Source organism: Tiliqua scincoides, chromosome 4 (genome assembly GCF_035046505.1).
Source record: "Tiliqua scincoides isolate rTilSci1 chromosome 4, rTilSci1.hap2, whole genome shotgun sequence".
Classification (NCBI taxonomy): domain Eukaryota; kingdom Metazoa; phylum Chordata; class Lepidosauria; order Squamata; family Scincidae; genus Tiliqua; species Tiliqua scincoides.
In genome coordinates this window covers 49344077-49357912 of record NC_089824.1, presented here as the reverse complement: position 1 = coordinate 49357912, position 13836 = coordinate 49344077, and the positions used below count along the sequence as shown (strand labels likewise).

Below are 13836 nucleotides of genomic sequence, written 5' to 3'. Positions count from 1 at the left end.
CTTGAGGCAATTAATTATCTGAACTTGCCATCACCTACTTTTACATTGGAAGCTCTGCTCAACACTTCCGAACTCACCAAAAATCTGGTCATGACCCACCGGTGTGCTGCGACCCACAGTTTGGTAAATGCTGCTATACACACTTTCCTAGAAGTAAACCTCACTGAACACAATGGCACTTACTTCTGGGTAGACATCCATAGGATTGTGCTGTAAACTGGATTTTGATTCCCCTTCTAGATTTTACTGTTATAAGAAAACACTAAACTTTCTGAAAGAGAACTTGTGAAAAAGTTCTTCATTATCTGAAGATAATGAATGTAAACTCTCATGTGGTTTGAAATCTGGATTATATTTCGCTGTGGCTAGTGTTGATCTATCTGGATTAATCCTGGCTCTGTTTATTGCATATGTTGAGCAGACTTTCCATTACATGGCTTTAACCAACTCCTGTATTCTTGTGATATTTTGAATTGTACAACATCACTTACCTCCAAGTAGGCAAGCATAAGATTGCATTGTAAGTCCCATTGTATTCAATGGGGCTTACATTGACACAGCTGAACGGGCACTGGAAAATTGGATAGGATTTGGTCCTAAGCCATTTATTAACTAAAAATTGACTACTACAATTGAATGAGTCATTTTGCAGCTTTTATTTTCAAAAAAATTGCATAGGATGTTTCATGATCATGGAAAGAAGCAGATGTTTTGGAAAGAAACATACATACACACCAAGTTGAGTAGGCCGATTGAGATCACAGCAGGGGCTGCAATTTTCAGTTGTGTAAACTAATGTATTCCAAAAAATTAGTTTCTATGGGGGGTTGTACTCTGAAGAGTATGTAGCACAGTGTTAACCTGCTAAAAGTTCTTGCTCATCCATAAGTAAACTGCACAGTGAGCTGCTGACACCAGAATGCAACCAATAAGCACATGCCATGGAAACCAGAAAAAAGGAAAACTGTTTAATCTCATTAATTACTTTGCTTTAATTAAAAATATGCACCTTATTAATCAAAGGATAACTGTTAAATATTCCTGTGAAACGAATACAGTATTTTTGAATTTCACATTAACTGAGCATCTTTTTTTGTCAGAAGACAATACAGTGCACCTGGAAATCAGAATTGATGAAGATCCATGAGAGGGTATACACCAGTGTTTCTCAATGAGTGCTACATGTGGTGTCTGGTGGTATTCGCAGAATCCCTGAACACCTGTTGCCCAGCAGAGAGATGAGGAACGTGACACAGCAAAGTGTAGTAGGAGGCTTGGCGGGCAGAACTCCAAAGCATGCTTTTCCATGCTCAAAAAAGCCCTCCTGTCCACTCTGAGGCCTCTTTGTTGCATTGCATCTGACCTCCCAACCCAGAAGTAACTGGCAATGATGTCATCCCCAGTTATGTCCAGTGGTACTTTGAATAGGTGGACCATGTGAAGTGGTACAGTAGAGGACAAACACTGATATACAAGGTGGTAGCAGCAAAAATCAAGTGAAGCTTCAGCTTGATGCACACTTACCAGCCCCCTTGAACACCATGGAACGTACTGGTAGATAAACATGCATAGTATTGCTGACTGCCTGATCTTATCCCTTGCCATGGTATAACATGCAGCCATGCCAACAGAGGTTGTGAGGCATGCTATGGTGATGGGGAAATCAAACAGCCTGCAGGAGGTAAATAAAAATAGTAATACTTAGCCGCAGCTGCCCAATTGCCTGTGGGTCTCCTTGAATCTGTCAGCTATATACCCAGTGTAAGTCCAAGTAGAGGGTGAGTAGAAAAATGGGGCATAAATACCAGTGTGTGTGATGCCGCTGGATCCACCCCCTTCCTCCCTTGACACATCCTTGGTTCCTCCCTGAAAATGCCCAGATACCCCAGTAGTGGAAATGTGCAAGATCCTTCAAGGAGGCAGGATGTGGTGTCAACAGTGGCCCCTTGCTCTGACAGGTCTGGGAAACATGGGGTTAACACCAGGGCCTTAGATTGCAGTGAGTGTGCTGCAAAGCTGCAGCCACTTGGAGGCAGCAAGGCCTCCAGGAATCAAAGCAGAACCTGGAGAAAGAAAAGGGTGTGGGTAGCAGATGGAGGAAAGTCTGGAAGGAGAGAGGACAGACTGACTAACGGACTGGTGGACTAACTAACGCACTGGTAGACTAATGGACTGGCAAACTGACCAATGAACTGGTGGGCTAACTTGTGGACTGGCCAGCTGACTAACTGATTGATTGGCAAACTGACTAACTGAATGGAGGCTGCCGAATGGTGGAGAGCTGAGAGGGCACTGTTGTAACTAGAAAAGCTGCTGCTTGGAGAACTGGGAGGAGGGACCCTGCAGCCCCATAGGCAAGCTACCTACTGGTTACCTTCCCGTTGGTGCTGGGGTTCAGTGGCTCATTCTTGGATGCAGTTCTTGGTTAGCTGTGAATTTGACAACGTTCCAAGCATAACGTCCCAGTTTCAGGAACAACTGGGAGAAATGTGACACTTGCGTCTTCTCTCTTGCCAGTCCACTTGAAAACCATGGCTCCTTACCTGGCTCTGACAGATACAATGCAAACTTCATCTGAAAAGCTAGGAAGTATCTAGCCTGCAGTTAAAGGCCTGCAGGAATTTATAATCTTGGAACCACATGGGTATTTGCCAAGCTTTCGGACCAAGTTACTTTGTTTGAAACAAGTCAACAGAACTCAGTGTCTGCACTGATAAATGATAACAACATCTGACATGCTGCAGGATTATTTTAAAAACCAAAAAGAGGAGAAATTTGTAAGTACTATTATTTACTGCATTTCTTTGAACTTGCAACCTTGATATTTGATCTGTTCAAAGTTGTAGATAAAATTCCAACATTATTGCAATTCCTTGTCACCTTCTGTTTCATAATGCCAGGTACACTGGACTGAAAGTTTTTTAAATAAGTAGAAATACAATATAACATTAAGATTCCTCATAACAGAATTGGGAAATTCTTATACACCTTAGACCCTGTCAAATGCAACTTTATTGCTGTCAAAACCTTATAGCATGTGTTAATATTTTCATGGCTGTATTAGGAAGCAATTTAGGACAAAGACCCTTTTTGGCCTTTTTTTTGGCTTAAGCCATCTGTTGTTAATTATATTGTTTACATGAAGTTCAATAGGTTCCAAAATACAAATCCTATACTGTTTTTCTTTTAAACTTATTAAAAGTTAAATTGGGACTTTCTTATGTTCTGATAGCCTATCCTCCTTGCAAATTGCATATAACCCTTTACACTGGTGTCGCTACGGGGGTGCGGGGTGTGCGAAAGTCCCCCCTCCCAGCTGCGAGTCTGAGCCCGAAACAAAACCACGTGGCCGTGTTTACTCGTGAGTAGACGAACTTGCCTTTGTCCAGGTAGGCTGAGAGACTCCAAGAACGTCAGAATGGTCCTCATTCAATGAGTGCAGCCCCCAAAAACACAGGAGAAGGAGGTTCTTCCCTCCCAACTGCCTCCCTCCCAGTCTATGGACCCTATGGAAAGCAAAGCACCCTCACAGTCACGTCAGGCCAGGCAAAGGGGAATGTGAGGACACCAGAAGGGTCCAGATCCGATGGAAGGCAGCCTCCCCCCCCCCTTAAAAAGAACAAAAAAGAGACTTGAATGGTAAGGGGAAAGTTTTCTATTTTGCACTTGCGAAGCCAGGTGTGTCTTTATTCTGATATGCTTAAAGTAGAAGAACATTAAACTGGGCACTGGAAGGGCTGAAGAGCTCACTGATTCTTTTTGTTATTGCAGGCAGACTACAGAGTAAGCTCCAGTGACTACTATGGGACTTACTTCAGAGTAGACATGCATAGGATTGGGTTCACAGGCTGCAATCCTACCCACACTTTCCTGAGAGTAAGCCCCATTGACCATTATGGGACTTACTTCTGAGAAGACATGCATAGGCTTGAGCTCACAGGCTGCACTCCTACCTGCACTTTCCTGAGAGTAAGCCCCATTGACCACAATAGGACTTACTTCATTCACTTGGTGGAACAGGACTGGCTCCCCTTATTTAATAATTTTATTTTAATTTAATTAATTATAATTATTTATTTTAATTTGCTTGATGATGTCACTTCTGGCCATGACATCACTTCCAATAGGTCCTGGACAGATTGTCATTCTAAAAAGTTTGAGAACTGCTGCAATAATGTGTTAGTAAGTTGACACGAGGTGCGTGTGAAACTCTACAAGTTTTCAAAATCACTAAAATCAGAATTTGGAGGAATAATCCCATCATGTTATATATCAATCAATGTGTAATTCATGCAGATTGCAATGAAACAAACTACATTGAAATGTCTGTGTTATAACAAAAGATACAGCCCAAAAAACCAGTTAGGGCGGGCAATGGTACATCACCATGCCCACCTGGGGCATTGCCCCACCCACTACATGGGGTGATGTGCAGGCCTCCCGCACCAGGTGACACAAATCCTAGTGATGCCACTGACCCTTTAATATTCTAGAATTTTTAAAAGCAGTTTAAATCTTTTCATGTTCATCTCAGTACAAAATGCACTACAGGTTGAGACTCATTAGTTGCATGGGTTCCCTTCCAAGTACAAAAAAGTACACTTTTTTGTGGGTTCTGTTCCAAGTACACTATAGCAAATCAATTTAAAAAACAAAGTTTCTTTGCTCCAGTGATTTAAAAACAGCCTTACTGACCTTTCAACTCTAAGATAAGAGTCATTAAGAAGACAATCCATCAATCAGTCATCCTCCAAGCGCTTCACTCAGCCCCTCCCTTCACCAATGCAAAGGGATCACCTTTCATTCACGTACTCAGGGGGAAGGGAGGGGCCGCTGGAGAGGGAAGGATTGATAGATTGTCAACCAGCTGCCCCCCCTCTCATTAAGGGGCTATTGTTAAAGGACTGTTCAGTTTTTTAAACTGATTTTAAAGGGGTGCATTATTCCCCTTCTCTAGGGATCAGCACTTTCCTTCTCATTTGCAGTGGCCATTTGTGCTGAGTCAAATCAGTGCATAAAAAATCAGTGTATAAATAGGCTGGACCTGTATTTCATTATCATGAAATGTTTGTCATTTAAACTAATCTACTTTATTATGTAAGTATAACAATTCAGTTGATCTGTTTAAGAAATTACCAGTTAATTAAGCTTTTCAAAAATTTATATTTATGTGCTGTAAATAAAATAAATGTGCACCATATTCATAGTACTCATTTATTTCATGATGTTTCTGGAATAACAAAAAATTTAAGGTTGGTTAACTTCTCAAGGGAAAATGGGACAAAGGGTGCCTGGATTTATCAGCTCATTCATGATTCAACAAAACAATGGCAAACTGGTATTTTTTAGCAGGAGCTAGAAAGTCCCACTCTGATCAGTAATTTAGTCAGTGGTAGACAAATTGTGATCACTTCACACTCTCATCTGCCAAATGATTTATTAGTTTTATCCTGTTATCCTTCAGGGTGGTGATAAGAACAGCTGAGATAATTTAAAGGACTTAACACTACACTGTAACACCAGTGGTTCTCAAACTCCCCTGATCCTTGTGGCCATTGGCCATGGCTCCCCATTACAACACCTCACCACAGTTACCCCCAAAATGGGGATGAAGGTGTTATAATTATAGACTGGAAACAAAAAAACAGCTGCCAACACTCTGAGGCTGCAATCCTAACCACACTTACCTGAGAGTGAGCCCCATTGAACAAAATAGGACTTACTTCTGAGTAGAGCTGGTTAGGATTGTGCCCTGAGTTTGTTAGCAGCACACCTGGAGGGTTTTGGAAAGGGAGGGGGGAAGTGATGAATTTGCTGGGGGAGGTGAAGACTTTGTTTTGTGTATATGCAAACTGAGACCCAGAGACTGTTTGGCTGCAATCCTAACCTCACTTTCCTGAGAGTAAGTCCTATTGAACACATTAGGACTTACTGCTGAGTAGACCTAGCTAGGATTGTGCCTTTTGTCATAATAGCAGCTAACATGGGAAGTAACCCCCCCCCCCAAAGGAGGCAGGAGGAAAAAGGGGGTGGCTGAAAAGGAATGGGTGTTTTTATTTTTTAATCAATTTTTGGAGACAAAGCCATCAAGAGTGGCTTTTTTTTCTTTTTTGAAGGGGGAGGAAAAAGATAAAGGTGAGGATCCTTGGTTAAGCTGACACAGATTCCAAGCCTATGTAGGTCTACCCAGCAGTAAGTCCCATTTGAGTCAATGGGGCTTACTCTCAGGAAAGTGTGGCTAGGATTGCAGCCACACCCAGCAAGATTATAATTCACCCCCAAAGTAGATGGGGGCTGCTCACACACATACACCCCAACATGCAGATGCCACCCCTATTCCCCCAGGCAAGTCGGAGGAATGCAGGCTGAGGCATTTGGACACCCCCCCCCCAAGAGCAGGCTGGGCTCCCTCTTTCCCAAGTAGAGGAAAGTGCTTTGCTGCTCTCTCCAGGTCAGGCTTCCCTCCCAGTTTGAAGCCTGCCAGGAGCGCACCCTGTGCTGTTGAGATGCAACACCTCTGCTACTACCCAGCCAGCCTTCTCTCCCACCTCCCCCCACCATGTTTCCCACACCCTCCCCACCCCATGCTGCCCCACCCACCTCGTTCTCAGCCTCGAAAAGCAGCAAGTCAGGAGGCAGCACCTGCAGTTGAGCTGAGCAGAGCAAAGCAGCTGCAGCCACCTCTCTCCCAGAGATGCCTGGCAATGCCCCTGGAGGCTAGGGAGTCGGGACCCACAGATTGAATGCCTCAACTGTAACACTAAAGCATGATTTAAATCTAAATACAGGAGACTTCTGATAATAATCCAGCACCTTTGAGACCGAGGTGGTGCTGAATTATTTGATAAGTCATGCTATCAAGAGGGAAAACAAAGGCTTCAAGGTAGTCCATAAACCAAAGACACTGCACAGAGCCTTAAAATAAAGCCAAGTGATGCCAGCAGCTGCCTGCCCTGTCATGGGCCCCAGCCCTACTTGGAGGGGCAACAGGAGCTGCCAGTGCTGGCACATTAGGATGGAAATGTGAAATCATGGGGCTAAAGTAGTCCTTAGTGGCAGGCACAGGTGCCTCCTTCGCCACTCTCAGCAGGGCCAGGCAAAAACAAAAGTGATGGAGAAGGGAGAGGCCTGCGCTTGGGCTGAGGCACCACCGTTGCTGCCCAGGCAATGGCAGTAACTAGAAAAGCTGCCAAACCCCAGCCACCTGGATCTTCCCCCAATGGTTTTTCATGGTGTCTTCAGTCTCCAAAGCTCCTCACAATCTTTGTCTGTGCCTTTCCTCACAGAAATCTAATAAGGAAGGCCACACTTATGAAAAAGTATAGGAAAAAATAAGGGTACTTTGCTGTAAAGGCAGCCTGGCATGCATTTTGATGCTGTTCTATCAGGAGTGTTGAAAAGTGGATGCCGAACTGTGGGGTTTTACTATATTATTGTGTGATAGAAAAGGGGGCAAGGGAAATGATTGTGAGGATGCACAATCTAGAAAGCCTTCCCACACCACAAAGGTGGCAGTCTGACATGGCTTTTTATGTGTTGCAACTAGTTTCCCATCCTCTTCGGCTTCTGATACAATCGTTTCACAAAGAGTGTGCAACATCTTTGAGTAGGGAGGTGAAGCTGCCTTGTTGCTCCCTGGATTGTCTCTTCAGTTGACATTATCTGCTTAGGGTGCAATCCAAAGCGTTGTCACGAAAGTACTGTAGAGCACTTTCACAAACAAAAGGGGAGATAGGCCCAGTGCATGGATGTGTGCCGGCCTCCCTGCGCCGACGCTGGCCCTGAACTAGGTGAGTTTGTGTTGGCTGAGCCAGCGCAGGAGTTGGGGGGGGGGCAGGGAGGAGTAATAAGGGAGGCATTTTGGAGTGGGTGGAGGGTGGGTGGGCGGCATTCCAGGGGGCAGGTGGGCAGGGAGCAAGAGGCAGGGCCGGGATCCAGCACTTATGCTGGATCCTAGCCACATTCCTGGGCGGCCCGGGGCAGTCCTGGCCTGCTCAGATTTGTGCCACCTCTTTAGGTGGTGCAGATCCAATTAGCCCCATTGGGGCTACTGTGGCTCTCCCCAGGGTAAGGGGAAAAGCCTTCCGTTGCCTCAGGCTGACCCAAGAGCAGCCCAAAACTTGCACTGGGTACAGTGCAGGCCTGCAGGCCGCCTGTTTCAACACAAGTTAGGATTGGGCTGCCTGTCAATCAAAGTGGATTGAAGAGACAATTGTGGAGAAGGCAATGGTAGCTTGCTTACCCCTTTATTGCTTTAATATGTTCTGATAGCATTCAAGCAGAGTTTAAAAGTGGCAGTTTAGGTGGCAAAATTTTGATCACTTCTGTCTTATTTTCTCAATTCTGCCATTAATCCAAAACTGTAGGAAAAAACAATTCAGTGAGTAAGGGCCCAATCCTATCCAATTTTCCAGTGCCAGTGGAGCTGTGCCAACAGGGAGTGCACTGCATGCTGTGGTGGGCAGGCATTCACAGAGTCTTCCTAAAGGCATGGGAACATTTGTTCCCTTATCTCGGGACTGCATTGCGGCAGCACTAGTGCAGGAAAGTTGGATAGGATTGGGCCATAAGGGAGTAAGGAATTGATGGAAAGTGGAGAATGCAAGGTTGGAGGAAAGATTCTCCAATACCCCCTCTGCACAGAGTTTCTCAATATGGGATGGTCCTTAAACACTTACTGGTGCTTGAGTTGTAAGCTCATGGCAGATAGCTACCTTCTTGCCTTAAACCCTTTTGTAGGTCTGTTTTTAGGGCTGCTAAACAGTTGTTTGAAAGAAAACACTTTCTTTTCCCCTTGTTGGAGGGAAAGGACAGGGCCATTATTGGAGGTTCATCCAATAACGTTATAGGTCACTAACTACATAGAAATAGCTTCAGAGAAACTCTGTGGCAGTTCTTCCATAATAGTTTTGGAATCTCAGTGTTGATCACATTACTCAGGTAATCTGGTATCTTCCAGTGGCTCAGTCTTGGCATTTGGGAAGCTCCTCTGTCTTGGGCAGGCAGAGTCGGATGATCCAGATCTTCCTGGAGGGGAAGACTCCCTTTGATCCCTAGACTGACCTTGCCTCAAGGTCAGGCAATAGGGTTACGAGCTTGGTGAACAAACATTTGTTCATTGATCAGTGGTCTTTGACCATTTTCATGCCACAAACCCAATAAATAAAGAAAGTATGAGACTGGGGAGCCACCGTCAATTCCTCCCCCTTCCTGGGTACTATCCACCCACTTCTTGTCCCTGTCACTGCTCACTCCCTACCCTTGTTGCCCTTCCAGCACTGTTCACTGTAACCAAATTTTCTTATTAGAGAGGGCAGAAAAATTTTCCTGAAGTCTGGCACTAGTGAAAGCTATTTTAGCACCATTGCTAAGAACCCAAACAGGACTGGGGCACCTCTGCCTTCACTTGTTGGTTTTCTAGTTCAGTGGTCTTCAACCTATTTTGTTCCAGTAAGTTGCTGTGACCTCACAACCCCACACCCCGGGGCAAAGGTTTGTGATGGCACCCCCCGCGGGCTGTCGCCACCGCCTGTGCAGAAATCCACCCCACTCACCTGAAGCTCAAGGAACCTCGTGCGACCTGATTCTGCATTGGAGAACCTTCCTGAGGCTTCCCCAATGCTATAAACTGTGCTTCAGGGAAACCAGAAGCACAGTTTCTGACCCCCATTAGGAGCCTCAGAGAGGCTTCCGCGGGGTCCTGGAGAATTGCACATGGGGCATTAGCTTCATGAAACATAGTGGGAGGTCTGCCAGTTGGCTTTGCAACCCCATTGGGGTCCCGACCCCAAGGTTGAAGAACAATGCAATAGACAACAGGCCCAATTCTGTCCAATTTTCCAATGCTGTTGCAGCTGTGCCAATGGGGTGCGCACTGCATCCAGTGGGGGGGGGGCTGTCACAGAGGCCTCCTCAAGGTATAGGAACATTAATTCCCTTACCTCAGGGCTGCATTGTGGCTGCACTGGTGCTGGACAGTTGGATAGGATTGGGCCCAATGCCAGTATTCAGTTGTTGTGGGGTAGGGATGGTTATAAAAGCAATATGCACTTGTTCAACCTCCTGAAAAGCTAATTTATGCTATTCCCAGTTGGTGTTTTTAACCCCCTTTAATTGACTGTGTGTACATAGCCCTGGCAATTGGATCAAAAAAGCAATTTCACAGTGCAGTTTGGTGGATGCAATTATTTACCCAGGTAATGATATGCAGGGCAGGCCCAAGATGCTGTAGGGCAGGCTACTATAGTTGATGCCAAATGCTACACTCCTTACCTGATGATGTCCCATCATCTGCTCCTTCCAATCTCCACCATACTAGCCCGGCACTCTCTTCCCCTCAAAATTTCCTCTTCCTCTCTAAACCCTCTTCCTTTCCAACCCAAGGGGTAGAAAGAGAAGGAGGAGCAGCAGAGGCAAGTAGATAGACAGAGATGTGTATCCCCCACCAATCTGCCACTTGAGGCAACCAAACCAGCTGGCTGTGTAAATGGACTCACTCTGCTTCCAGATTGGATTGCCCCACTCACTGTGTCTCCTAGTGAGTATCATGAAAGGTGTGTGTGTGCCTGTAGAAATGCAGGGAGAAGTGTGAAGGAGCAGCTGAAGGTGATAGATCCAAGTAGCATAACTACAGAGAGCTACTAATGTTCCTATAGCAAGTACAATTGAATCAAAGTGGTCCCTAAGGGTGAAATCCTAACCAATTTTCCAGCACTGGGGTAAGGGCAATGCAACTCCAAGATAAGGGAACAAACATTGCCTTACATTAAGGAGGCCTTTGTGATGGCCCGTCAACTGCAGGTTGCAGCACATGCCCCACTGGTAAAGCTATGCCAGTGCTGGAAAGTTGGTTAGGATTGCATCCTAGCACACTTAACTATAATTCCAGGGTTAGAGAACAGAAATAGAAAGCAGATACGTCAAAACACACACACATGTAACAAAAGCTACTGAGACAAAATAGCAATGTTGATTGGATTTTATGTAAAAAGCAAAAAAAAACAAAACACAATATGGACACATTAAATAGATAGGAACCTTTTTAAGGCATAGCTTATGTCTGCAGTCAGAGAACAAACAGTCAAGTTCCTTAAGCAATGTATCCCTTAAGCCCACGTTTTGTTAATCTAGCGCCTAAAAAGATCTGTTCAGAATCCAAACAATAGTGTTGTTCCACTCATATGAGGCTATCCTGTCACTCTGAGCATGGCAGTGGTGGCTGAAGTGTTAGGTCCACACAGATTTCATTTTTGCATTTTCCTTCAGTAGTTTAGGAAAACAGTAAACTATCAAAATGGAGCCAAATATGAGAACCAGAAAACTAATCAGCGTTTTGCCAGGATTGATCTCCGAGTGCGGGAGAGCACCATGCACATAGACACTGAAAACAGTAGTTAGCTCACAGTAGCTATAGAACGGATCCACCACAATGACTTTGAAGATATAAATGCCATTGTACTGCTGAAATAAGACCCTGTTCTTTTCATGCAGGTTTAAAACTTGGTACTTGTTTGACGATGAGGGTGCAGAATTATTTCTGGCCACTTTGCAACTCTCATAATTATGCCTGTTCCATGCGTAATGTGGGTTTCCTTCAGAACTGTTTAATAAGCTGCTCCAATTCTGGGCCTCAGAAAGGCAATTAGCTTCTGTTTCAGTCAGAAGGTAGTCATAAGTGTGCATCCCGTTTATCTCAAACAGTACAAAGTCAGCAGGAACGTATTCCACAAATTTATTGTCTTCCCACAGTTCGAGAGTTGGAAGCCAAGGATTGTCAAAATATAAGATTAGAGGACATCCCAGTTGCTCATACATATATGAAACATTAAGATTGCTGTGATTTACAGATTTCCTGCCAAGGAACCTTGGGTCGTATGCATCCGCATGAATTGTATAAGTGAAATTAGTCTGTAGTACATACTGATTAAAGAGACCTTTGGTGCATGCTGTTGCATTTTTTAATAGTTTTATATTTTTGGTAGGTGGACAATCCACTGCAATAAGTGCTGTCAAGGGATGCATGTCAATGCAGAATAAGCCTTTGTTGTAGACATCCACAGTGATGGTAGACAACCCAGGACGGTTCAGGCTGAGCGGATCAATGCTTTCGAGTTCGTTCTGCTGTGACAATATAATCTCTAAGCGATATTTCATGTTTCCATCGTAGGTATAGCCATCCTGTACAATCTGTGCTTTGAATGCCAGGACATATGGGTTGTTCACTGTCACATATGGGAAGGACCCAGTCCCTGGCTTGGGCACAAATATAACATCAAAATAAAGCATTTTCTTCATATCCATGTAATACATTTTGTGGTGGAACTCACCACTGAGGACCTCCACAGGACAGGGTGGCAGCGGAGGCAGCACAGTCATCAGTGTGGCCTGTATGTTGATCTTGCATTTCCGAAAATTGTAAAATTCGGATTCATTGCTGGGAACAGGGTACAAGATGCAAAGCATTCCGGTGTTCTCAAACATGATCACCTCACCGTGATCAACAGTACTGTTGGCACCTGTCATCGCTATATGTACCAGTTGTTTGGAGAACATGTCCAGGCTTCCATAGAAAAGTCTGTACTTGGTGAGAATGGCAATCTCGCTACTGGTGGCAGCCACAGAACGTATGCCTTCTTCAGCAACAGGGAGCTCAGTAGCAGAATATTCCATTGTGGAATACGTAACAATGGTTTCAACTGTCAATCCATGGTTAGTGGACCACTGCAGGTTACCTTTAGTCCAAAATATAATAAAGCCTCTAAGGTCACGAATATACATGCTTCTCAGCTCCTCTCTTTCATGTGAAGGAATGACAAAAGGTATACCTTCTTGGCTGGACAGATACCCTGTGTCTATATACTGGAAATAAGCTGTTGTCTTGTTATTTTCGGTCATATTGTAGAGTACCCCGATTTTTGAAAGGGCAGCAAAATGGAAGATGTTAAGCAGCGTACTGTCCCAGTCTGTGCTGATTTGGAAAAGGTTAAAAGAGTAGCCCCCATTTATTGAAATAAAGAAGTTGGCATCATTACCCCAACTGTCTTGGTCGTATGCAATGACTATGGTACTGGTTCGGTTGCAGATAAGTTCCTCTGGAGCATAACAGCAATGAGTATTTGAAATTTCATTAACTGGAGCAGTAATACCTTCTACCTCTGCCCATGTTTTCCAGGAATCGTAGAAATAATGAAACACTTTTTCATTTATGACCAGCAGTAGTTGTGTTTTGTGGACAAAGGCAGCAGCACTAACCAGGGCAGGGGCAGCTATCAAATTCTGGGGGATGGATAATGGCAGAAGGCTGCTCTCAAATCCATCTAAGCTGAGGAATATCTGATTCCCAAGGTAAAGGGCTGGAGAAATGCCTCCAATCGCATCATTTGCACAGGGGTGCTGTAGTAGGGTAGGTTCTGGATGTATGAAACTGAGGCTGTGACCTTGCACTGTCTTCTGCGAATTGAGGGATTCAGCTGAAAAAACCAGCCGCTCTTCGCTGCAAGCCCAGTCATTTCCGCTCACCTTAACCAGACACAGCAAGACCTTTCCTAACAGGGCCAGGCAGGTGCTGGCCTTCCACATTGTCATGGTTTGAATCTTCCCTGTCAGTCAGTTATAATGCAATGCACAGCTGGGTCGCGGGAGCTGCAGCCACTATATCCATGAATCAAAGGTCTCCTCCTAACTGTTGTTCTGCAGGATGTTCCGAATGGCAGTTGGCTGAGTAAGAGGAAGCAGGAGAGGGGGAAGGAAGGGACGGCTGTATGGTTGGCAGTTTACTGCTAGATCTGCTTCTTGGCCTTCAGAGTCTGCACTTAACTAACAGTAGCTGGGTGTTTA

The 13836-nt window shown here is 44.8% G+C and overlaps 1 protein-coding gene across 1 annotated transcript; it reads right to left on the bottom strand.

The window, feature by feature from the left end:
• Window positions 1-11226: 11226 nt before the first annotated feature.
• Window positions 11227-13584, bottom strand: LOC136648308 (cation channel sperm-associated auxiliary subunit delta-like). Its single transcript, XM_066624421.1, has one exon. The coding sequence runs from the start codon at window positions 13582-13584 to the stop codon at window positions 11227-11229; it is 2358 nt and encodes a 785-aa protein (XP_066480518.1).
• Between the last annotated feature and the right edge of the window lie 252 nt (window positions 13585-13836).

Excerpts from the sequence above, each read along its gene's own strand:
- LOC136648308 (XM_066624421.1), bottom strand. The coding sequence starts at position 13,584 with ATGACAATGTGGAAGGCCAGCACCTGCCTGGCCCTGTTAGGAAAGGTC.